Below are 26,517 nucleotides of genomic sequence, written 5' to 3' on the forward strand. Positions count from 1 at the left end.
TTTTTAACCAAATCAAATAACGTTTATTTCAAGGACTAGAATCTTGAGAAAAAACGTTAACGTCAGACTCATAGATTGTGAATTACATGCAGCACAATAAGGAAGAAGGCAGAAGCTTTCAGAGCAAAACTCTGACTTCTTAGTGTCTTAAAATGAGGTGGAAATATTACACAAGTATTTTGCACATGAAACAGCAACCAGCTGCCAAGGAAGTTTCCTCATCGTCCATCCACAGGCTGTTCAAATGATTTTCAGCGACAGAAGTCAGTGAACCTGCTCTTTTTGTCTAGAATCCTTCATGTTCACTGAATGCAGCAAAGATGATCTTTCAGATGGAAATCTGCAAAGCAGCTGAAGGCCACATCAGTAGAAAGAACTAAAACTGACAAAACACGAGAAAAAAAAAGGCAAATAAATAATTCATGATGTAATATTAGTTCCTTTTAAGCTGTTTTCAAACATTGCTTTGACAGCATTGCCTTTCATTTGGATGTATGAGGCTTTTTCTTGTATCCCTTAGCTTTTATATTTTTAATTAAAATGACCCTAATCTTTGTATCTGTTATTAGCAATATTATTTTCTTTCATAGTTTCAGCCTCCATCCATTTTTCCAATTTCATTGCAAAGAGACTGGAATCCTTTTCCAAACGTTGTCCTTAAACATCCACATTTCTGTCTAATGATTACCATTTGAAAAAAGGTGAATAAATAAATAAAGAGAACAGAATAACAATAAACCTGAAACATATGTGAACTATAGTGGCACAAGGCCAGCAGAATTCAGCTACATTTATTAATTCAATATTTTTGGATCTTCATCTACAGGTCTGTTTCTTAGCTTCTCATAGGGATGTTCCTTTACTGTAGTAGTCTTTGTTTTGGGATGCTTTTATTTCAGTCCCTCATACATCAGCAGCTGTCTGTGAGGAAGAGGGTTGTGTTCACAGCCTCTTCTTGATGAGTTTCTCTAGTTTGCGGATCCGAGAGGACTCTTGCTCAGGAGTGGGGGCGCTAAAAGACAGAGAGGGGCCGCCGTCGTTCCCAGAGGGTGGAGTGGGCAGTCTTTGTCTGAATAGCTCCAGCATGCTGCTCTGTTCACTGCGCTTCAGTCCCTGCAGACACACATGTGTTTAGTATACAAAACTGGAACAGAAGTGGAAAAACGGTTAGGGCTAGGTATGATGTGAATTAGACTGATAAAACTTGGAAATAAAGAGGAGGGAAGGAAAAAGCTTCACACGACAGGTTAGGATCTATATGCAGTTTATGCCTGTGCATCACATCAGGTAAGAACAATCAAAAAGCAGTGACTGCGCTCATATGCAAGTACTTGTATTTGAAGTATTTCTGCAAATACTTCCTCTACTAATCTCAAAGAGCACTGCAGTTAAGAAAACAAGCGGAAGAAAACGTAGTGAAGAAAGATGCAACATTATGTAAGGTTTAGTTTCCCGTCTGAAATGTAGATTTACAAAAAGAAAAAAAAACTCAGGTTAAGAAATGGACTGTACTGAATGAAAGGACTTGACTTAGTAATGTAAGGATAAAAACCTGTTATGGCAAGTCAGGGTGAAAAATGTTCCTAAATTGGTGCAATACAGACAAAACAGATTAGCTTTACTATTTTTCCAACCAAAAAAGTATTTAAAGATTCCTTTCTGAATTTTATTAAAAAGTATTGGAGTATTCTTCTGAAAAATAGAAAGATTTTGCTTCATAAATAAAATGATGACAAACAAAGTAAGTTTTTGACATTTTTTGGGAACAATTTCCTTTCCCTTAAAAAAAATGAGGGATGACAAAAGCAGAAAATGAACCTTTTAAAAAAATAATTTTTGGACGAAAGAAATCGCCACCGTTTGTGGTCTTTCATTCTCACACAGAGGATGAGGATCACCTTTCCCACAGTTTTGGAGAACTTAATTGTGACCTACTTTCATATCCAGAACCTTCTGGAAAGTCTCAGGATTGCCATCAGCCAGGAGCTTGATGTAGTTATCAACAAACACCACTGGGGGTTCATGTGGAGCCATCACCACCTGTAAAAAAACAGTTCAGAGCTCAGTTTGCTTTCAGACATCGTGGGATGAGCCCAGGGGATTTTTGGGAAATGATCCCACATGGTCTGGTCATGGGCCAGATGAAAGAGCTAGATAAAAACAAATAAATAAAAGAAAAACACCTGTTATGGTTGCAGTAAGGCTAAAACTGGCGATTCTTCTGCTAGTTGGGTTTTTAGGATTTTACGCAGAAATAGCACCATATATGAGTGGGCAAGAGTTTTCTTTAATTCTTCAAACTGTGGATAGATTTAGGAATTGAAAAAAAAGTCAAAATGAGAAAAAAACAAACCTCTGCAAATAAAATATTACTTTTTTTTTAAATGGAAAAGGGAGAAACAGGGATGGTTACTATTTTTCTTTTCTTTTGCAGCCCCAAATGGCTGACAACCCCACTTAATCCAGCCATGCGCGTCACTGCAAAAAATGCTCCTATCTGTAAACATATTTTATTTATGCTAAAATGTATACGAGGAGCTGCATTTAGAGCCGACAGCACAGGAAAAGCTAGAATGGGATGTGCAGCATTCTGTGGAATTCTCTGCCTTCTTGCCGGCCCTGCTGACTGAGTGATTTACTTAGCAACTGCGCTGGCAAACGTCCAAGGGAAAGCCTGAAGGGACTTTTTAAAAAGCAAAAGAATGGGGAGGGTAAGTGTGGAACGAAAATGGGTTTAAAGACAGAGAGAGAGAGAGAGAGAGAGAAATGGAGGGTTTAAGAGAGAAACATTCAAGCTGAGCAAGGGTGGGGATGGGGACTGTCTTTGAAATGCTCCCCAGAAGAAAACTTCAGAGGAGGGAGAGAAGGCTGAAGCTGTTGAGGGCTGGGCAAGTGTGGAAAACAGCCACGTCTCACAAGGTTTGCATGGGTTGGAGAGGCCTTCTGTACAGAAAAAAAAAAAAAAAAAAGAGTCCAATGCGCTTTGAACCTAACAACTGGCTTACAGAACTCTTGGCTCAAACAGACTGATGGCAAATATTCTGATTTCTACTTCTCAGGGATGAATTGTTTGTTGAAAACAACCAAAACTTACACTACTGTGTTTATTTTTCAACCGTTTGCCCTTATTAGACGTGGGGAGCAGATGAGATGTCCCTGTTTGTGGACGTGCCAAAAGTTGGAACCAAACTTCAATAACAGAACCAAGACATAGGCTGTTTTAAAGTACGGTAACATAAAAAATGCACAAAGTGACACTTTATCTCCAAAAGATGTGTCACAGAGATGTTAAGCTTAATTTAACTACAGCTGCATTTGAAATGATTCGAGGTCAGCAAAGAGAAACTTCAGTACAGACCCTTTTTTCCCCAGGTTTGTCTTTTAGACTCTTATGCAGTCTTTATCCCATGGTGAAAACAACTGACTGTGGAGAACCACTTTTCCAAAACAAATCGAGAAAAAGAAACCTGTAAGAAATCTGTAGCTCTTTACAATTGTTTTTTTTCTTCCTTTTTTTCAGGTCCACAAAATGAAAAAGAACTCTTCTTAACCATATTAACCCCAGGGGATGGATCTCAGGAGGTTAAATATCACTGCTCCAACTAGACACACCCCACAAGAGGCCAAACTCCCCATCTGCTGCTAACAGAGTTGGGGGTCAGGAAAAATACAGGAGGACACAAAAGCATGGATGCCGGATTTAATCGAGGGTCAAGCAACCACTCTCAATGAAAAGTCTGTGTAAATGTGCGTTTTGGGCTCAAAATTCCTGCGTTCATGCGGGAATTGACTAACATACAGAATGTAGAACGCACGTTGAATGTTCACCAATCAGGTATTATGATTCGGTAGAGACCAATGGATGACACTCCCTTTAATTTACGTTACTGTCAACCGTTTGAAAATTGATCATGGAGGCGAAATTAAGAAGTGGAGTTTGTCCCCAGCTGGAATTCTATGACAAGTCTGTTATCACAACAGAGCCATATATCGGAAGAGAGCTGTGAAAGAGAAAGCCTGGAGCAAGATTTGCACCACTTTGCCACTTTGCACTAAGCCTCTTCCAACTGTAGGTGGCAGACATGAGCTAGAAAACAGCAGAAAATGAAAAAGAAGAATCCCCCCCCTGCTTGCCCAGTATGAAAACCATGGGCTAAATGCAGATTTAAGAACACGCCTGTCGCATGCCCACTGTGTTCTGTAGCTTGAGACATTCAGTTTGTTTTAAACAATAACTTAAACTAGAGGCAGTTCATAATGTCACCACTAGGGGTCTGCTCATCAAACAAGGATTTCCTACCAGAAATTGATGCAACTTGAAAACAGAAATAAAGACTTTAAATGTCTGGTTAAAAACGTTTTTCTCCCTTCTGTGTAGTTTAATTGTATGATTATTACAAAAGGTACTTGTGGCAAATTTCTATGAATCTGAAAATGTTATTTTTATGTTTGCCCCTTCAATACAGATTGCGGTCTTTGACAGGCAACCGTCAAATCCTGAGTTTGGGATTGCCTCTGATCATATTCTTACATTTCTACTATTAACCAAGTTTGAACCGACATGGTAAGGCTTAAAACTGTATGTTATGATAGTTTAGAGATTTTCATGATTAAAGTATCATATTAGCACACTTTTTTACTTTTACGTATTCATGTCATCTATTACTCTAGGGTAGTTACTATAGAAGTTATTCTGTTCAGTTTAAAAAATCAGAATCTGATGGAACAGAAAAACTTCCATAGTTACAATTTGGTGTCATGCATTATTTTACACTAAAGATTTATGTTAAGCATCTTGTCTTTATATGCTTATGTTATTTTTATTTTATTTTATAATACAGTGGAGTGCACCACAACCATTTTTAAAAAAAAGCTAATTCTCCCCTTGGGGAAGAATCATTTTTAGTTCTCACAAAGTGAGGCGTTTTTGTCTTTATTTTTGAAAGGTGCTTAAACTTTGATTGAAGTGACACATTTTCTTTCTTTTAAATAACGACTACATTTGTCCATAGTATAAAAACCATGAAGATCATTCAAGCCCCTAAAAAACCCGTCAACCATCCTCCAGTGTAAAAACCTGTTTGCTTCTATTATCATTTGTTTTCATGTTTCTGTAGTACATTAAGCCAAAGGCGTTGTTAAGTGTCATCTATATGAGTGAGAGTTTAACACAACCACAAAGATTCATTCCAGCTGAATGGGGCCCGCTGGCATCAGAATTTAGAAAAAAAACTAGACAAATGGGAGCTGGGATGAATGCCATCAAATCCTTCTAAATATCATTCTTAATGCAAGGAAGATGAGTGGAAACTTATTTATTAAGGACTGTCTTCTGGGGAACAAAAGCTGGTTCTAGACGAGCTGCATTGACCAAAAGCAGACATAATGAATGACAAGTGGTTGTTAGACTAGGCATCCAAGACAGAAGTCAAGCGTTCTGAATATCTGAATCAGAGATGAAGTTTAGCAGAGGTCATTAAAGTTTGCCACTGATCCACAGTTTTACTGTAAAAGCAAGACAGCATGGTTAGAGCAGGGCTGTAAACACTGAGAGGGGAAGAAAGAAAGGAGATCTGTCATGTCCTCTGGGTGCATGTGCATTTTTCTACACTCATGAGGCTGCTAATTAGGGTGGGGTTAAGCTTTGCCAGCCACATACCAGTGTCCTCAAGAGTCTCATAAGGTAATTTCGAGGGGAGGCAAAATGGCTGAATCCTGTGATTGCCCTCTTAACTGTAAACAACTTCCAACATGGAAGACTATATATTTGTGAGTTTCTTGTTTTCCCTGGCTTTCTCCGCTGACTCAGTAACAGGCAGGCTTTAGGGATATGTGTTTTTGCGCCGGCCCGTTCCTCCTTCATTAAACCAGGTCTGTTTGTCATGTTCTCTCCTTGCCTCAGGTGAGATGAGTTATTTTGGTGAAACATGCTCATAAAAGCTGTTGTGCAGCGCTTTAAAGGAGCAATTAAAGGGCTGTTCTGCCCAAAATAAACTAGGTGCTGCTCAACTGACTCATTCAAGAAAACATTTAAAGTTGACCTCATCAAGTAACTTTAACAAGACGGACCATCCATTGATAAATCCAGTCAGATATTTCTGACAATTCTTGGTGAAAATACCAAGAATTGTTGCATAGCCTCACGTTTTTTCCAAAAAGAAATAAACCTGTTCAGACTTCACTTTATAAAAATGGTTCATGTGGATTTTGTAACTGAGGTTAATGCTATAAAATATTTATTCTCCTAAGAGTTGGTTTTTACTCAACTCCAAGTTGAAAATCTTGTGTTTATAGTTAAGCTGAAACTCTCAGGAGAGCCCATCAGCTAAAACGATCCAAGTTCAGGCTGAGTTTAAACATGAAAGGTAAACTGTTTAGATTAATCTCTAGTGGCCTTAGACGCAAGGTTGAGTGTTTTTCTAAAAGTCTTCAAAGGGAGGCGAGATTGGCTTTTATTCATAACTTCTATTTATTTGCAATTAAAAGCGGCATAGACAGAAAATGCCGGTGCAGAAGCCAACCAGTTGGCATTGAAGACACTCTTCTACACCCCCCAAACTCCTCACCTTAAGGATCATTTCTGCTCGAGTCATGCCTTTCACCACTATCTTTGTGTAGCTGGCAGGCGCCTTGCGGAGGACCTGGGAGCCGATGGAGGGCAGATCCAACAGGACGGTTTTCAGAGAGTGAGTGTCGAGGAGCAGCTGGGGGAGGAGTTCACATGGAGTCAGTGTTAAAACCTTGTAGTGTCGATCATTGCTCAGAAAAACAACAAAAGAAAAGCGGTTTAACAGTTAAGCCCACCTGTTCAGCTCCCACCATGCTGATAGGCTTACATCTAAACAGGTGGTTGATGAATTTAGGAATGAAAGAACTAAAAGAAAAAGATGCAGAGAGAACTTTAGAACTGGGGTGTTTTTCAATTTCTAAATGTGTGATAAATGAGTTTTTGAGGCTTTACTTTGTGAATTTGATGCAGAACTGAGTGAAGTATTTGCGCGTAGAGGCAAGGTTGTCTCTTATGATTGGGACGTTCTGTTTAATGTGCATGATGATTGACGTGACGTAAGGACTTTGGTCCCCCACGTGCTCCACGCTTTGCCACGGCATCTGAAGAAGAGGAGGAAGACCACAGGAAAGAGCTGAGACATCAGTGCCTCTTAACACGTGGCTGAAATGACAATCTTTATTTATCAATTTACTGCAGGGAGCAAAATTTACTTTCAGAGTAAATTTTCGCCGACGTTTAACACTATCTCTTAACTGTGTACTTCAGTAAAATTAATCAAAAGTTTCTGCTGTAAATACATGATAACAGTCAGATTTAGTGCGATTTCCATTGCATCATCTAAGCGTGTGTTTAACCTTGCTCATAGCCGACAAAGCAGGATCACAGGCAGCATCCAGATCCTGCACTAGCAGCTGGATGCTGTTTGAGATGACACTGTGAAAACGTGAAATGGACACCATTAAAAGACTATTTAAACAAGGCTCATTATTATACTATAAAATACTACTCTGCAGTGGTCACGTACGTGCTGAAAGTATCCATCTCCCCGGTCAGATTGATTCTCTCAGTCAGGACTTTATCGACTTTTTCTTTCAGCTTCTCTTCCAACTAGATGGGATTCAAACAAACAGGAAAATCACATTAAATAAATTGCTCAAGTTTACATAAATCTGTCACTTATAATTATGTTTTTTTGTATATATTAACACAAAACCATGTTTGTATTTTGTAAAATTTTTAAAAAAAAAATGAGTACCTGTTGAGTGGTGGCCAGACAATACTCTGCAGTACTAAGAATGCTGCAAATCAGACAGAGTTCATCTACGGTGAACTTTGATGCCTCATAGCCCTCCTTTTCCTTTAGCAAACTGGTGATAGTCAGAACCCCGCTGTTGCTGCTGGATCTGGACAGAGCGGTCATAAAGACGTCGAGGTAGCAATCAGACAAAAAGTGCCATTTAAAAGAAAAAAACAACTGGATTCCAGTGGAACCTCAGAGAAAAAAGGCAAAAGAGCAGTTGATGTAAACTCTTTTATAAAAACCAAGATACAGAAGGGGCTTTTTCTTTTTTAAAGTGAAACACAATGGGCAAACAGATGTAAAAGAGGGGTAACCCCAGTGCAACCTATTCATTAATAACGATCATAGCACAGCCATGTGACCAAAGCCACAACGTACTTGAGTTCCTTTGAGGTCACTTTCAAAACCTAAAAAATGAATACACCACCCCGCATGAACATATGCAATTGTGAGTTTGTGTGCAAACCTTTAGAGAGCGTTTCTGACAATATTTAACAGAGCTCATATCAAAGCAAAACTGCGCAGCTGCAAAAAAAAAAAAAAAAGAGTGCATTTGTGTGGATCCACTCAGCGATGATCTTTGGATGCAGCCAGAGATGTTTTTACTGTTAGCATATTAGGGTTTGCCACAATGTAACTAACCCCAGATCACTCCTAACATACTGGAGGAGGCTAATCCATCAAACACAAAGAGCACCATTCAAACTCAACTCCCACACTGACAGCTCTACTCCAAATAATTAGCAAATATGGGCGTAAGAGACTTTTAAACATGTCTGTGGTTTTTTTTTTTTTACAATACAGAAATATGTACGGTAGTTTATCTGGTAGCAAACCAGATAAACAAAAAACAGTCATTTTTATTGAAAAAAAAAAGAAAATCTTTATAATTTTCCCTTTATGATAACTTTGGTCGCCAAAAAATCTCAACTAGGGCTGTTCTAGAAGCATTTCATTTGTTAGAAACGGAGAGATGCAGAGCAAACAAACTTCCTGATACTCTTTTGTTTGGTTGCATACTTTTTTTTTTAATTCCACCCCTGCATATTTAAAGACCCACTCCAATGAAAATCGGGCTTTTGGTGTCTTTAGCATGTTCCTCTAGCATTTCTCTCATGAGAGAGAACATATATGAAAGAATTAAAACTGCAGGGGGTGCATCCATTCTGATGCAGACACACAGATTCATCAACGTCTTCATTTTCCTCATCTCAGCTGACATCTGGCTTAAAACTGTACGGCTGGATAGCTCCGATTTAGCTCGCCATTTTTGTTGCACCAGTAATGTTGGGTTGGGGTGGTGAGGGGCTGTAAGCTAGCAGGAGAGAGTTTAAACAAAGGGATGATGGGATATCAGCAGAGACTAACTTCCCTGCCACTTTTCCACAACTGAGTGGCGAATTTCTGATGAGCTCCTGCCATTCCGCACAAACTTTGTCCTAGAAACACAGGTTTTGAAATAATCCTAACTAAAAGTCCCCTGGGAACACCTTTACAACAGATCAAGATAGGATTGAAGTGGGAATTTAAACCACAAATTCCAAACAAAAATACAGGACTAGAGAAAGATTCTTAAATAAATCATACATTTGAGAATCATAATCAATTAGATAAACTTTCTGGGAGTGAAAGTAAACTTCTGTTTCATGGTCGATTAAACACAAAATTCGCTCTTATTACATGCAAATTCTTGTACATATTTTATTGAAAACTACTTTGAAAACACGAAATAAAATCAGCCTTACTTTGGCAAGTTTCCAGAGAGAATCTTCCAGGCATATTCTCTAAGGAACTTCTGGAAGATGGTTGTTAGAGCAATCATAGGTTCTCCAGTGCTCAGTTGAGAACACTGCACCATACACTTTTTGTAATAGACGAACAGGTCAGCACAGCTGGGCAGCACTGCTCCACCTTCCTCTGTGCCTGCCTTGGGTGGGCCTTGGGCGCGGAAATCGGCCACGAAACGGTCTATCAGTTCACCCAGGTTCCTGCAGAGAGATATGCAACAGATGGAATAATTAAAAAGTCTTAACACCCGGTGAATAAATAAAAAGGACAAACTGGCACAGAGCTCATATGGTAAACAGAAGAAAATATTACAAAACACCCAAATCCTCTGTGCCACAGTCTGCAGGTCCACAGCCAGTTGTTTTGACCCACTTCTACTCAAACGCAGAACTGAAGCCAAAGACAAAACAAGTCAGCCACTGTTCTATTCAGCCATGTCCCACTGGAGACAAGCTGATTTAGCCTTGACCTCTTTAAGGTCTTTGTACTGAACTAAAATCAGGTTGTTTCTGGAGCAGAGGTGAGTGTTCTTCTCTTGAACAGATTTATCAGAACCGAACTCCCTAAACGGTTTTACAAAACCACAACAAAACATCCAAAATAGCTGGAGGGACAGATGAACTAAAGTCTGAATGTAAACTTAAAAGAAGCACATTTTACAGAAAGAAAAAAGAGAGGCAACAAGATTGAAAAAAATGAACAAAACATAGAGTGCAGAAGAAAGGCAACCAAAAAAAAAATGCGAGCAACAGGGAAAAGAATAGGCAGATATGCTGTTGCAGCACTTATTCAACCTCTCTGCCTTTCTTTTCTTTTCTTTTTGTGCCTGTGGTTGTGCAGCTAATGGGAAACATTTTTGCCACAGTGGAGACTTTAGCGAGAGCAAGAATGAGTGCTGTACAGACCATATAGGAGGAGGGGAGACTGATAAACAGACGCTGGAAAATGAAGCTATCTGCCAACTTTACAGGCAAGCCGGTCCTAAATCTGGGGTTCTGTACCATCTTAATTCGATATTCACTGCTTCAGTGAGCATCTGTTTGCTTACTTGTCTTGGGATTCGATGTAGACATATAGATGAGGTTCAAAGCACTTGGAGATCATGCCGTGGAAAGGGTTGTCTGGAGCTTTGGGCTTCTTAGGCTGCAAAAGCAAAAGACAAGACGCTAGTTAGCTCGCCACTGCAATGCGAGCTTCTTCACCCTCAAAAGAGAACGGCATCAGAGAAAGCGACATCTGACAGTCCACACAAAAGGTCATCTTACCTTAGCAAGACCTCCATCCTTGTCTGTCCCCACGTCCTCTCCTGCATCATCCTCCAGAAAGGGGTTTGTTGGCTCTAATGGGCTCTCAGGCCTCTTTTGCTGCACAAAAACACACCTGTAAGGCTGCAATGGCCAAGCAATGCAACGGTGGGTGATAGATTTTCAAATTAAGGTCAGGATTTCCTAACTTTCTGTACTTTTAAGCAGAGTATTCCTCAGAAATCGTTAAGTTTGTAATGCCAGGCCCAGAACTCAGAGGGTACAAAAGTGAAATGTAAACAATCCTTTTTTTTTCTCTCCAAACCTATATGTTATGAAGTCACAGTAACGTTGCCCTACTTGGGTTCTAACAAAAGAACGTCCTTTATTATCTGTCCAGCATTAATCACTTTCAGCTGCACACAAAAACATGGCCTGGTTTTAAAAGTGTCTTCAGGTTGCGGCATATCAAGGACGTGTGCGAGCGGAAAGCACCGTAAAAATTCCACTTTAAAACTCCGACTTAACTGCTAACATGTGAATGCCCTCAACAAAGGTTTCACCAAACAATGGAATTGAAAGCAACCAGAACAGTGAGCATGTATGAACCAAAAAAAGGTTCAAGAGGGGACATTTGGAAAATAATTAGTATCTATAAACTTCAATAGCACCAGCACTAGAAATCCATTTACATCACACCTAAGGAACAATTTAGAGCAAGGGTGCTCACACTTTTTTGGCACTTTTGAGACGACAATGTTTCAGCGGATGTCCGATTGGCCGTTCTGCACGTCAGTCAAGTCCGTACTTTATCAGTGAGGATTATGATTCGCTGACGGATAGAAGCACTTTGGATTTTTATGGTTATTTATCTTTGCTGGCCTGCGATCTACCCTCATGTCCTTGAAGATCAACGTAATGAGCACCCCTGATTTAGAGTAATCAATCTTAAAGGCATGTTTTTGGACTGTGGGAGGACGCTAGAGTGATCAGAGAGAACCCATGCGTGCATGAGGAGCGCGTGCAAACTCCCAATTTAAATGATCTGCAGACGATACATCAGTGTGGGGTTTTCTCACCCCTGGTGTGTCCGTCAAAGTGCATCCTGTGAAGCGTTTGGCCAGCAAGCCTTCAAAATTAGTGGTCCTCTGTATGGCAAACAGAAGCAGCTTCACTTCTATTTCCTTCGCCCGAGTCCGCATCACTTTGGCAAGCTCTGCCCTAAACAACACACACAAAACAAAGGTTTGGTCAATATTGCAGTCTTGGAAAGACAATTCAAGTTTTTGAAGTTTATTTTTCCCTTCCCCCCCCAAAATGTGTATTTTCCACGGCAAAAGTTTAAACTACATTAACAGAAAGAAATCAGATCAGACACCATTATTATCTTGCTTTTTCAGTGAGAACTGCAGGAAGCTGCAGTCCGGCCTTCAAGCATCAAAAAAGGAGTTCACAGAACTTAAATGATGGATCAAGTGGGATGTCTTAACTTCCAAATACGAAAACTCTTTGAAATATCCTTTTCTCTTCTTGCTAGACTCAATAATCCCAGTAGTCCAAATACATTGCATGATTATTGGGAAAAAAGTTATTTTTCACAAAGCTGCTTTCTTTGCATGCTGCACATATTTATTTGTATTTTGCAAATGTAAAGTCATATATAGGATGAAATTAGCATTGGAGTCTTCACGGTGACAGGATATGCTGCTGTTTTTAGACTCTAACCATAAAATACATCTAGCTTTTTTTGGTCTTTCATTGACGGCACACGCTCACTAATGAAGCTGGTTTTACTGGTGGAAAAGATCCACTTTTCTTCACCACCTTCAAACTAGTTTTTCCTTTATATCTAAATCAGCAGTTTCCTACTTGTTGGATATTCAGGACAGCACTTGGACCACAGAGTCTGGGTGTCATTTATGTCTCTCTTCCTAAAGGCAGAACTGGAGAATAGAGTGACAGTGACTTGTGTTGCTTCTAGAGAGAGTCAACAACGATGAAACAATGATGGGGTCTCCTGAGCACAGTAATGCTGTCATGTCAGACTGGAAGGAGCTTTAGTCAAAGGAAGCAGCAGCACACAGAGCCAATGGAATTTGTCATGGGGTAAAAGACAAACTACGGTACTGACAACAGGTCAGTGCCTGTGTGGACCACTTGGTTCAACTAAATACAGAACTGTAAAGTCTGACAAAAGAGTGGAGCTTACTTTATAAACCCAACAAGTCCTGATGGCTGACTTTACACTTTGTTTGAATGTATTTACCTTTTCTTCTAGGTAAGAAAACTGAAATTATGGATGTATGTGGAGATTTAAAGACCCACTCCAATGAAAACGGAGTTTTTAACATGTTGTAGCATTTCTCTCATGAAGAGGGAAATGGATAAAAAAAAGATTAAAATTGCTTTTCCGATTATTTCTTTAGTCAACTCAGGAGCAAAAGAGAATATGCCGTGTGAAAAGGCTCTCTTTGGTGACGTAGAAACTGAAATGGGCGGGGCCAAAGCTCTCCCCGCTCCACTCCATTCTGAGGCATTCACTTGCAGACAAATATATCCGTTTTCCTCATCCAAGCTGGCTCAAAACTGTACGTTTGGATAGCAGCAATATTGCTCGCCATTTTTGCTTCACTAGTAATGCCAGGTTGGGAGAGAGTGCAAACAAAGGAATGATGGGATACTAGTGGAGGCTTATTCTGCGCCAACAGTCCCGCCCACAACTCAGAAGTGAGTTTTTAATAAACTACTGCCGCTCTGCACAAACTTTGTGAATAATATAATTCTAATTGAAAGACCACTGGGGACGCTGTTAAATTGGATCAAAAGGTGATTGGATTTTTCTTTTGGAGGCGTTGCAAGTATGCGCTGACTGCATCTTACTTGGTGATGTGGCAGAACTCCACAGCAATGCGCTCCGTCATGCACCACTCTTCAGGAAACATGCGTCCATATTTTTCTTCATAGTCCAACAGTTGACGCTTGATCCAGGCATACCGCCGATCAATTTTGTCCAACCAAGCTACCTAAAAAAAAAAAAAAGACACCATAATGAAATATGAAGTCAGGTCAGTCAAGGGTCACAATAATAGATAAAGAAGTTGATTGTTAAAAAAGAAAAGCATATGACTTATATTGACTCACGTCTTGATTTTCTTGAAAAAGTACTAAATACTCTGAGAGGTGCTGCCGGATAAACTTTTTAATGATTTCCTGTTTGATTCGAGGATCAAGCACGTTTGCTACCAGACAGGCGTCTTTCAGCACATTACTGGGTCCACCTGCTCTCTGCAAGAGGGAATTAGGACATTTTGATTTATATCTCAACAAAAGAAGACAACCAGGTGACTTTCTTGTGTCCGGTTTACCTTAGAGCCTTGCGCAGGAAAGGCCTCTTCAAAATCTGCCAGGATCTGCGTTCCCAGCTCACTCTGAGCTGCTTTTACTCTACACCCAAAAAAGGGACAAAGGATCAGGAATTACAAAACTATTCCAAACTGCAGAAGGGCCAAGCTTTTTCAGAAAAAAGTAAATAAAAACCAAATAAAATAGTATATATCATTTAAATTGGGACAAAAATAAAGAAAATCAACATTCTGTTTTGTTGATATCAGTGGATTAAACACAGATTTCCAGTCTGCAGTAGAAAACTACAGAACATGTATCCTGGAGGGAAAAATGCTGCTAGAATCCAAGCGCAGTCACTGATTCCCTCTCAGTTGATAATAGCTTAACTGGGACAGACTGTTTCAATAATATGATAAAGACCCAGAGGGTTAATTAAAAAAAAAAAATCAGACTTGAACTTGTTCAAAGGTGACAGCAGCTCTGATTCCATTTAGCCACGGTTCAAAGAGTGTCTGGACAAAAGATTATCCTGAAAGTGAATTAAATGAGATGATGAGAAATGTAGGCACTCATAAAGCTTTAATGTGAATGCTAATGAGCCGGTAATGCTGAAAAAAAACCCAAACCCTAACATTAGTCTAAAGTGTGCTTTCACCTCAGCTCCATTTATTTATTATAGCTCTTTTTCACTAACGGATCACCTGGGCTGCTGCTTGTTTGGATCAGAAACACTGCACTAGTACATCATCCGGATTTCTGTTTTGTAGTACAGAAACAAAACTAACTCTTCTTAATAAATGAATAGTCAAGAATTCTATAAATCATTAGAAAGCCAAACTGCATTGCCATTTCTTAAAAAGAGGATAAAGCAAATTCAAGTTTGACTCGTAATATTTAAAAAAAAAAGGCAATTTGTGTTGTAATTGTGACTTTAGTCAAATTTCTGTGACTATTGTAAGTTTTTTTTTTCACTACCAGAGAACATTTCTTTCTACACATCTGGATGTGACATGAACAACTGCACCAACCAATAAAGCAAAGACCCATCTCTGCATTCTGCCCCTTTCTTTGACCCCTTGTTAATGGTTATTTCAGGAGGAGTAAAAAAAAAAAAAAAGACACTTATTTTTATTATTATTTTTAAAAGAGCAAGCACAGCTCTAAATATAGATGACCGTTAACTGATTCTTTATGTTGGGAAATGTTTTTCATACATGCACAAAAAAGCATAACCCAGATCAACAAAGTGGTCAATAGGAAAACACTGCAAAAAAAAATAAAATACAAAAAATTCCAATAAATAAATGCAATTCTTCAGGAAGCACAGAGATTGTGCAAGAATGAACAACCTTAAAAGCATCCTACGAAACCTGAGTCTCAACAAACAAAAGAGGCATCTACACACAGAGCCATAAACGTGCTTTCTGAAAGGGTCTGCACTGCTTCACAATAGCAGAAATGCTGGTATAATAAAAGCCTATTCAGTGAGTTTCCTTCCCGTGCTTTCCTCATGTGTGGGACACTTCTTGTCTGTGTGTATAAACAGGATGCAATAGACAAATACCTCACCAAATCCTGAAAACCACTTTTTCAGCAGTTCAGTCCGAAAAATAAATAAAGAAATAAATAAAAAATGCGTGGAACATTTCAACAGAGAGATTTCCCCTCTGGCTACTGGAAATGAACTCCAGAGTTATGCTGATCACAAAACAGTTAAACATGTACAACTGTGTGTGTGTGTGTGTGTCTGCATGTTACATACCTCTCTGACAGCTGCCTGATCTGAGGTATACCCATATATTTGTGGAAATGTTCAAGCACGTTGACAACTCCTTGCAACAAGTTGGCCACTTCCCCGTACTGCCTCTTTCTGGTCATCGCTCTGGAACAACAAAATGACAGCTCACAGATTTGAGTAGAAAGTTCTTCATAGATTGTTACATCGCCCAACACTTTCGTGTTTACCTGCATCTCCAAAGCAGAGATGAACATTCATTCAAAACTAAGAGATTGACATTTTTCAGAATGTCATGAATTTCAACTTAGTACTACTGAATAACACTCAAGCTCCAGGAAAAACTTCTCCCCCATGAATGAAAAGTCATTGCAACGAGTGTTTGCCGGACACACCTGGTGGTCGAGGCGAGTTTTCTCCAACTCGCCCGTGAAAGTCAAGCATTTACAGTGATGAAAGTCAGGCAAGGAAAAAATCCCTGAACTTTTCTTTGAGCGATATGGCGGGCACAGAGCGAAATTTTGGAAAAATACGTGGTCTTAGATGCATTCTGGTGCATTCTGGCAGCTAGTTATTCACTTCTTTATCAAGAAACTAAGACTAATTGGAGCATCATGATTTGTCATTCAAACCCCTAGTTTGACTCTCCATTAAGGACTTGCTGGTCCTAAAAAAGAATTTGGAAAATTGCTCAAAGTAACACAATCCTACAATCTACGCTTTTCCTTAAAGCTGCAAAACATACAATTGCTAAAATATAGTAACATCAAAGCCCCAAATGGCAAAAAGAACACCAGTAACTATGATATTCTATGAAAATACCTCAGTTATTTATACATTATTTCTGCTTTAGAAATGACTGATGTATAACATCCACTTGCACTGTTTTCTCAAACTATAACTACATCAAAATATGGGATCTGCTTTAAACTATAATTCTATAACATAATACATCAATTCTTTAACACCAATACTAAGTAATCTGGGAAATATCTAAACAAACATACAAACTAAACTAAACATTGTAAACATTATTTTTTAAGGGAGTGCGGGTCCAAACCATCAAATACTTATAATTAATGTCAACTATACTGAACTAAATCATGGTAATTAGGAAATACAAATAAATTAGATAGAGAAATGTATTCAAAATAAAAACTGAAACTCAAAACATAAAATTGAATTTTTTCAAAATGTGGTTTTGAGATTATTTTACACAAAAAAGTATTTGACCTACACTACCTTAAAAATCTGTTTTTTCCAGCCAAGACCACTTCAATTTGTTTTTTATCGTCTTCTCACAACTGAGGTCGTGACCACGCTCAATAATGACGATGCCTGCCATTATTTTAACACAAATTTGATCGCAAACTCTTCAGATGTGTTTGTGAAAGTTTAGCGTGGGTCCGCTAGTTTTGGTCTCTAGGGAAGCGAGTCACGCTGACCACGTGGTGCAGACAGAGCCAATCAGACCCGTCGACGCATCCGAAAGCAACTAAAACGTCCCGTCATTGGTCAATTAGGCCGGGAAGACGAGAGATGGCCACGACCATAGAGGAAGCGATCTGCGGAGAAATATAGAAAATAAAGCTAAAATTAGCTGATTTCAGACCATTTTTTAATCCGGAAAGCGATTTGTCCGTAGAGATCAGGTCTTTATTTCCCGGAAAGTACGTTCGGTTTGCTCAAAAACCCGGATTTCCGGGAATTCCCGGAAGACTTTCATCACTGATTTAACACCATTTCATAAAGATCAAAGGCACGTGCTTTTTGGGGGGACGTTTTCCGAAATGCTTGTTGAGTTAAAGATGCGCTGTACCCACTCTAAAGAGTCGACACCCCCCGCCAGCATATGGAGATGGTTCAGGGTGGTGATGGAAGTAGTGAGGTGGCGCTTGGCGTGGTCCAGCTGTTTTATGTCCCTCGTAATCTCCTTCACCTGTGCACAAACAAGTTAGACTATGTGTGTAAAAATAAAGCCAGATGCATAAGAAGAAAAAAAAAAAAAGAGGAGGGAGTTAAAGTGTGGTGGCTCTTGGGACCAGACATGCTTCTAGAACAGGGGTCGGGAACCTATGGCTCGCAAGCCATATATGGCTCTTTTGAAGGTCACATGTGGCTCGCAGACAAATCTTTAATTATACTTTTTTTTTCATTAGACCAGTCCTTCTCGGGCGCGATGCGATGCCAGAGGCGCGCAGTAGTAGCGGTGCTTGGAGAGAAAATCAGCGCCAGCATTGTCACTTTACTATTATCTATTATTTCCCAGAGTTTGTACCAGCCGGAAACCTGTGAATTGCCATGCCTAAAACTGCACGCTCCCGTCTCTGAGAAAGAGCGCGCAGTTGCGGGGACGGGATGTGTGAGGGAGAAACCAGAGGGTGGGGGTGAGGGGGACCAGCAGCAGGTGAAACGCGCAGGGATTGTAATAACATAAAACCCGCTGCCCGTCACTCACTGCAGCGTGTGAGTGTGTGTTTGGCTCCCCGTCTGCATGTGAGCAGTCTGTCTCACATCTACAGAACATTCAGACCTACGATGACGTTTAAAGTCTCAACGCCTGCATGAAGCAGAAACTCACCACGTATCAACCAGACTAGACCATCAGCAAAACTACCACGAGAAATACTCATCATTTATTAGCAACAGCATAACAATGTTATTAAAAAGAATCCACAGACTTATTGTACTTTAAAAGTGTTGAATTTACATCAAATGCACACATTCATTTGTATATTTAGTTTTAAACATATTGTCGCGGACTGAGTTGGATGGCTGTTGGGCCGCGTTAAAAGTTCTGGAGTTCATTGAACGCATCAAGCAGAGATCTGATTGGCTCTCAGTTCTGTCGCTCAGCCTGTTGTTAGGTAGTTTGGACCAATGGGGTTCAGCTGTGGGCCGAATAAGGGAAATGGGAGGGCTGACGCGGCAGGAGCGAATATAAAGTTGGGAGAAGCTCTCTCGTCTCTGCGGGAGAGATTGAGGAGTTGCTGAATTAATTGTACGGCGTTTGTTGCGGTCTGCAGTAACCAGAATAAAGAACCTTAAATGAGGTTAAGTCTCCATGCCTCAGTGTGGGAAAGAGACACTACATTATTGTATGGCTCTTTCGAAATTACATTTAAAAATATGTGGCGTTTATGGCTCTCTTGGCCAAAAAGGTTCCCGACCCCTGTTCTAGAACATAGATAACTTCATACTAAGCCACCTTGGTGTGTGTGTGAGTTTGTACCATTTGCTCAGATTTCTCTGCTTTGTCCTTTATGTCTTTGATTTTGCCGAAGAGCTGCTGAATGGCGATCTGAGCCTCCTCCAAAGCCTGCACAAAACAAACAGCAGAGTGTCACGGCAGCAAAAGACATGCTAAAAACCAAAATGTTAAGTTCTGTTGCAACATATCCCTTTCTTTTTCTTTACCCCCTGCGGCTGTTGTCATGCAGTTACTGGTGTATCGCTGTGAATCACTGGACAATCAAACTTGTGTGAATGGAATGTGACTAAACATCAATGACAATTCTTCTACGGTCATGCTTGATTGCGTGTACGAGATTCTGAAATGTTTTATCAAACGGCTTTTAACCCAAAGTGGTTTGACCGAACCTTCAGTGACAAAATCGTTTACCAAATATGGAAAATCCCATGAAAAGTAAACCTGCAACACAATCAACCAACAAAAAAACAAAGAAACAACATAACATCATGCAGGCTGATTCATTTGTTCCAAAGTAATTTATAGAAGAAGTGGATCATAATTTCTAAAACCAAGTCAAACACACAGGAGTTCATCCTCTACAGCATAAAACATGACTTCTTTTTTTCAGTTCAGCTGTTTTGCTTTCCATCTGTTCCCTTGTTTGAAATGGTGTCAGTCTACAGGAAAGATGAATCCCTCAAGAGGTGCAGGAAGCCTCATCCTTCATTTGTGAAGAATCATGGGATGCTTCAGCAGTTGCCTTTTTTCTTTTTTTTGTGAGTCATAATGGTTCTGTCTAACTTTAGTTGATTTTTTTGTGCAAATCTCTACAAAGAAAAAAAGGAAAGACAGGATATTGGAAAGGACTTAGGTAGTGAATTCACAATTAATTTGAGTCTTGGATGTGAAATATTAAGATATAAATGAACGATCGTATGAGTTTGAGTCTTTTCTTTTGGTTCTTTTTTTTTTTACTGGATCTTTTGTGGAAGGCGGTTTTGTTTTGACAAATGAATTTTTTGCCAGCATATGGTGGAATCGATATTCTGTGTGGAACATCAACAAAAACATCAGCTTTGCTGCGGAGCTTCAGGCTGAAGTTTGACCATTTTTTAATCCAAATCCAATTACATCGTATTTTGACTAATGTATTTTCTATTTTGTCCAATCCAACAATAAATGTATACAAATATAATCAATACAAATAGACACCTTGTTTGTTCGTAGATTCATAACCCCCCTATTGCAACAGTAAAATCTGTCCAGGCCTTCAGCTGCTGGACACGACAAGTTCAAATAAAAAACAAAACACAATGCCATTTCTCCAACACATTCCCGGCATGTGTGTATAATATCCCACACTAATTGCTTATCTAAATGACAGGTTACCATTTTATCCAACACTGACACATCTTAAACTAACGAACAAACCATGAGGCCAAGCTCAGCATAAAGGTTAAAGAATATCATTAGAGGCTTTTACGATCTCAGAAACGTTTAAGTCTGTGGGATGACTAAAGAGCTATTCTAATAGTTCTCCATTATCTGACATGGCAGCTGTTCTTTGATAGTCCGAAAAACAGAGACTGCCCTGACACAAAATGACAGGCTAATTGGCTTCCCTTGGCCTGTTGCTGTTGTGGCACTGCAGATGCGACTCCCGCTCCCCTCAAACTCTGCTGGCACACATGCACAGCAGGAATGCTAACAGCTGGCACCAGCTGGCCCTGGAATCCATCACTTTCACAGGCACCTCTAAGGACACACACACACATACTGCACACAGACATACACAGGCCCTGACAGAACAGCCTTCATTTCCCTGATAAACCAAAGACATCGTCCAGATAATAACCCAAAGAAGTGTTTTATTCAATTCAATTAACTAAATATGCTCCGTTTTTAACACAAGCAGTTTAAAGGCCTCGTTCTCTCTATTTCTGCTAAGAATGGTGAGAATATTTTAGAAGGAAAATTCATTTTTCACTAACACAGACACATGTACCCTACTACACAGCTTGGATAAACCTAAACTAGAACAATAAGCATTAAAAAAAGGCTATATGCTGATTTATTTCTGAAGGGAAGTTGGACTTTCTGGACTTGAGCTGGCCAACTCTGCCTGTTTTCCAGTTCTCCTTGCCCAGCTAGCTGCAGATTAGCTGATTCAAGTGATTTCAACTTCGGACTGCCTGATCACACCTGAACTAGATAGTCAGCATCGAGCAGTCCAAGGAGAGCTGGAAAACAGGCAAGGCTGTGGTTCTGGAGGACCAGGGTTGGCCAGGTATTCACAAAACATTGGAGTCATCGGGAAAGTACTCCTTTTTGACAACAGCTTCCAGTGAGAAACCACATTTGCTATTTTTAGGATGGCTTCAGATCCCTGAGTGGAACATGGGTTTGGTGCACACTTTATCGCACAAACGCTTTCAATGGATTAGAAAAACAAGCCCAAACCCAAGAGAAATTGTTGAGAAAACAAAAGATGAGAAGAAGCCAGAACTTCCAAAAGAGCAATCATCACTCATGCAGTCTTAGCCGAGTCAAGCTGGCTCGCTGTTGAGAGCTCATTTCCTGTATTTAGCTTCAGGGAAAGCTCGGAAGACCACTGCCCAGCAGCTGCCTCCACGCCAGAGATGCTATCTAACTCAAACCAACCCCTGTATCTCTGACATGAATTAACCCTTGAGCTATCCTAGGACCCCACCCTTACATTGACGTGTTCTCCCTACCATGACAAAGGTGGATAAAGGTGGAAAGATTTCATGTAATCCATGGACACCAGTGAGGTTCACAAATCATTGAAGAAAAAAGGTTCAGCGCACTGTCTAGTGGGTCTAGATGACCCAACTCCCAATGTTAAAGTGCCAAGGATAGCACAAGGGTTAAGAAACACACGATCCAGGTCAGTTTACATGAGAAGCAGGGAAGACATGAGTGGAGAGTTTTAAAGTGGCGGGCTCATTAAACTCTACTTCAGCCTTTTAAGCTTAAACCGACCGTAAACTCAATCAACTAAACAGCTATACTAGCATCTGGAACATTGCTTGCCTCCAAGACACTGGTTTGATGAGAGAACTGCTCAGAGAAACACTCTTTAGGACACGATGTTAGCAAAAGTAAAGATTTGAAAGAAACTCAAAACTTATGGAGCGCAGTATGATGTGATGCCACTGGAGGGCCACGCTTTGAAAAATACTGGAATTTGGGCATATTTTAGTAATTGTTGCACTAGTTATGCAAGAATTCTTTCATTCTGTAAAGTTATGAGTCATAAAATGTAAAAACTATGCATTTTAAGACAGGAGGGACACTGGGAGCATCTTAGAATGCAATGTGTAAGAATTGTTTTTTAGCAGAAAAGAAGACAAAATTCCCCAAAACCAGCGCTAAATTGTTTTCTAAAACAGCAAACGTAAACAGAAGGTGAAAAAAAATCCACAATAATTCAAATATCGACTGAAGATCATACGTCTAAAAACAAAAAACAACACTTGCTTTGTCCACCTTAGTGTGATCAAGATCTTTCCACACTCAAGCCAACAAATGTATTAGTGTCTACTCTCCAAAAAAAGGGAGGGAAAATAAGAAGGGAAATTGTACTCCAGATTTTCTCCACTTTCTCTCTTTTTAACACACTCATGTCATCTCTCTCCATAAATAATACCAACGTGGGGCTCAAATTGAGTTCAGTCACCAGCAGAAATGACTAAGCTGCTGATCCCCGTAGTTTTGCTCTGTTGATGTCTGTTTCAATCGTCTCCTTGAAATAAACACCTCTCCATCTTTTCCATCTGCAGAAAAGATTTTTCCCCCCCTGGAAATGCTGAAATGGCTCTGTGGGGTTGGAAAACAACCTTAAAAAACGATGCTGTGTGGCTGTTTTCGTCTTACTGGTCTGGAAGGGATCTAGTGTCAACCGGGAAAGACGGTGCCACCAAGCTGAAGAGCCAGAGGACAACATGTTGTGTGAGCTGGTCAGAACGCTCATGCTTTGCCCAGAAAGTACACGTCCTTGAAAGAACAAAGCCTAGGGCTACAGTGAGGAAGCTGCTTCTTCTTCGTAGTAAAATAAAGCAGGAATTTACATGGCAGAGTCCATTTCACACACAAGTTTGCGGTAAAGAAGCAGGTTGAGCTGAGGGAGTAAATCTGAGTCATCTTGTCCTTTTCTGTGGAAGCTGTATGGAGAAAGGAAAAAGCAGGAAAGGGAAAGGAACGGGCCTCTGTGATTTGGTTACAGCAAGACTCCAGCCTTCACAGCACTGCAAAACTAAATTCAGGGCAGCCAGAATGAAGACAGAAAATATCTAAAGGTGAACTCCAGTCGCTGGATGCAGGAAAATGGAAGCATTTTTATTGAGCTGTTGAACTGTTACGTTCCTTTTTCCACCTGGTTAGTTCAGATACATTTATAGAAACACAAAGCTATTAACATCGATCCACACATGACAAATGTTTTCAGACAAATGTGTGAAAAATGCAACACCTCCAGGCTCCAAAAAATAAAAAAATACTGGGTGAAAACTTTGAGTTTTGCTCACCTGTCTACCATCTTGACCCACATTGGTCTGGCCTCTCACCACGGTCCTGATGTTGTCGTCAAGGCGACTGGTAAATTTCAGAAAAAAAGCTTTCATTTAGTCAACTGAAGGTGAAACAAAACAAAGATCACCGTGAAGTTTAGAACAGGAGCTTACCGAATTTTTAGGCGAATTTTGTTTACGACATCGTCTATATTGGCCAGAGACTGATGGGAAGAAAAAAAAACATTGATGAAACACAAAGGGCATCTTTAATCAAGCTGACTAAAAGTCATGTTTGATTTTCAATTAAAACAAGAACAAAAGGGGGAATTTAAGATTCGGTGTATTTTTGATCAATTGGTTTTCTAATTTTTCAAAACAATACAAAAGCCTTTTTTTTTTAAAACATTTAACATGCTTCTCCCCCTTTGTATGATTGATGCAATTATGTATTTTACATTATCTTTAATGTTTTGTAATGTTGTTTTATCAATAGCTATTTATAGTTGGTGTATTTTCATTTGTATATTCTTTATATTACTATTTTAACTTGCTAATTTTAGCTCTTTAGGTAAACAATGATAACATCTGTGCGGGGAAACAGATGAAAAATAGCCACTGGGCTATTCTGGATCATGCAGTGATGCTTTTAATGTGCACTGTCCCTGAGACCTAAATATAAGTTCAAATTGAAAAAATATTGGCTCTAATAGAATAAAAAACACAAAGCATTGGCTCACAGCGACCCCTTATGGAGATAAAAGCACTCACACAAAAGGCAATTATTATTAAATGATCTTGTTTTACTTCTGAAGTGTCCTGTTACGCTAAAATGAAGGAAATATGTCATTTTGGTAAATCTTTTTTTATTTATTATTCTTTTAAATGTTCCTGCGGCTTAAAACAAATCTCTTGACAAGTTTTTCTGTCTCATCTTGTCATTGATATTTAGTGTCCACAATAAAATCACCACACTAAATCAGCTAATTATCCCAAATCTTACTGGTTTGGTTCCCACCGCAGCACAAAGACGGTGACATTCGCTGAAAAGTTTAACGTTCATCCAAAGTTAAGCCCAGGATTAGTTTTAAAACTGTGCCGACACAACAGTTTCATCTCTCAGACGTAAAGACAAAACGATGCGTGCGTCAACATGAGGACGCTGATCTGGATCAGTTTATCTTTTGAGTGACTTCCACAACCCTCTACAGTAAATCTTCATTATGAATAAAGTTATACATTTAGAAAAAAAAAATCATTTGTACCACAGTACTACTTCAATTTTCAATTATTCTTTTTTTCCCCTAAAATGAAAAAGGTACTGTTTCAATTTTTTGTCTTGTTTCTAAGTTTGGGTACCTGGAATTAAACTACTTGGTTTATTGATTGTATTTTTGAAGCAGTTCTGTTTTTGAAGGTGATTTGTAATTCTTTTCCTTTGTTTTTTGCAAAATTTTGGCAAAGAGAAAATCTCACATCCTTTTAAAGCACTTTGTCTTTTTTTCAAATCTCTTTAGTATGTGTGACAAATAATTCTGATTGTGCTTTCTACATTACATATATATATATATATATATATATATTAAATACTTTGATTATCTAAATCTTTTAATTGCAGTATTTTTAATTGACTGAATAATGACTGAATAATGAATAATGAATGATCTTGGAAGTTACAGGCAGATATTCTTATTGCCTTTTTTGTCGAATAAAATTTTGACTTAAGTATGTTTTCCATGTTTCCCCAATTTTCAATACAGTAATTTAGATATTGAAAAAAAAAGAGTTGTACAATAAATACAGAGCTTTGTTATCCAGAACTGACTTACCTTTATGTAACACTGCAGGTATTTTGATATTATTGATATGGGATTTCCAAGTCATCATCAATGATGACACCCAGAAATGTCACTTTCTTCACATTCAATTTAAATACTATTTTTAAGTGAAATATTTGGGTCTGTGTGCCTTTCTTTTTCTCTTTTTTGTTGCAGTTTAGTGATAATTTATTTACATCAACCAATGACACTAATGACTAATTAAACCTAGCAACTTTGAAAGAACTGCCTAAAGTTGATCCAACTAAAATAATTTAATAATATTAAATACACAAAGTAAACACAAGTAGTAATTTTCTTCTTAATAGGCCAAACGATTTCTGAACTATAGAGGTGTAATTGGGGTTGGACTTCACTTTAACTCAAATCGGTGGATTGAACGATGATTTTCCAAAGAACTAAAGAAAGCAGTCTAACGTCATGATGATGATCTCCTACTGTACCTGCTCAGTGGGAAAGAGCGTGTTGATGTATTCCACAGCATTGAAATCAGTTCTGTCCAGTGGATCTTGACTAGGAAAAACCTAAGACAAAAACATTGACTGGTGTCAATCATATAGAAAGAATATTTTCATTTAAAGTCAATGAGAGTCATGTAGCAAACAATTAGCGACGTGTCCAGACTCCAGTGTGTCCAAACGCGAACGCCGAACGTAACTTTAACATTTTAAATACTTCATGCCTTTAAAAACTCTAAGTTTTACATAAACACGGAAATAGTTTCTTAACATAGAAGTTTAATTTACATAAACCTAAGTGTTTTTCAGACAACTAGATTCAGTCAAGCCCCTGCTAGGGTTAGCCGGCTAACGTTAGTAGCAGTAGAAAAAACAAACGCGCGATTTCTGTTTATACTACAATACCGAGGCTAAGTGCGTACCTGCTCAATAGCTAACTGCACCTCTGGAGTCAAATGCAAAATAGCCTCCAAATCTTCAGTAAGTTCAAATTCTTCTTCCTCCATCATCGTCAAAACAAACCCAAACCTATGTAGGTTGTCACTTCCTGGTGAGGAGGTTTCTGGGATCATGGTC

The 26,517-nt window shown here is 39.2% G+C and overlaps 1 protein-coding gene across 1 annotated transcript; it reads right to left on the reverse strand.

The window, feature by feature from the left end:
- Nucleotides 1-26,517, reverse strand: vps53 (VPS53, GARP complex subunit). The gene is made up of 22 exons (XM_004075449.4): nucleotides 26,364-26,517; nucleotides 25,927-26,007; nucleotides 23,820-23,869; nucleotides 23,664-23,730; nucleotides 19,156-19,242; nucleotides 17,747-17,862; nucleotides 15,951-16,070; nucleotides 14,209-14,287; nucleotides 13,985-14,128; nucleotides 13,724-13,866; nucleotides 11,923-12,064; nucleotides 10,865-10,963; nucleotides 10,648-10,742; nucleotides 9,557-9,799; nucleotides 7,767-7,914; nucleotides 7,536-7,618; nucleotides 7,366-7,444; nucleotides 6,962-7,110; nucleotides 6,805-6,874; nucleotides 6,567-6,704; nucleotides 1,936-2,040; nucleotides 1-1,113 (listed from the first exon to the last, which is right to left on the reverse strand). Exons 1-22 carry the CDS (start codon nucleotides 26,511-26,513, stop codon nucleotides 943-945), a joined length of 2,559 nt encoding a protein of 852 aa, XP_004075497.2. The 5' UTR covers nucleotides 26,514-26,517; the 3' UTR covers nucleotides 1-942.

Source organism: Oryzias latipes, chromosome 13, assembly GCF_002234675.1.
Source record: "Oryzias latipes chromosome 13, ASM223467v1".
Taxonomy (NCBI): Eukaryota; Metazoa; Chordata; class Actinopteri; order Beloniformes; family Adrianichthyidae; genus Oryzias; species Oryzias latipes.

Excerpts from the sequence above, each read along its gene's own strand:
- vps53 (XM_004075449.4), bottom strand. The coding sequence starts at position 26,513 with ATGATCCCAGAAACCTCCTCACCAGGAAGTGACAACCTACATAGGTTT. Across the intron at positions 13,867-13,984 it reads TTTTTCAAGAAAATCAAGAC|GTAGCTTGGTTGGACAAAAT; the intron begins GTGAGTCAATAT and ends TTTTTTTTTTAG. Across the intron at positions 12,065-13,723 it reads GAGTTCTGCCACATCACCAA|GGCAGAGCTTGCCAAAGTGA; the intron begins GTAAGATGCAGT and ends TGTGTTGTTTAG.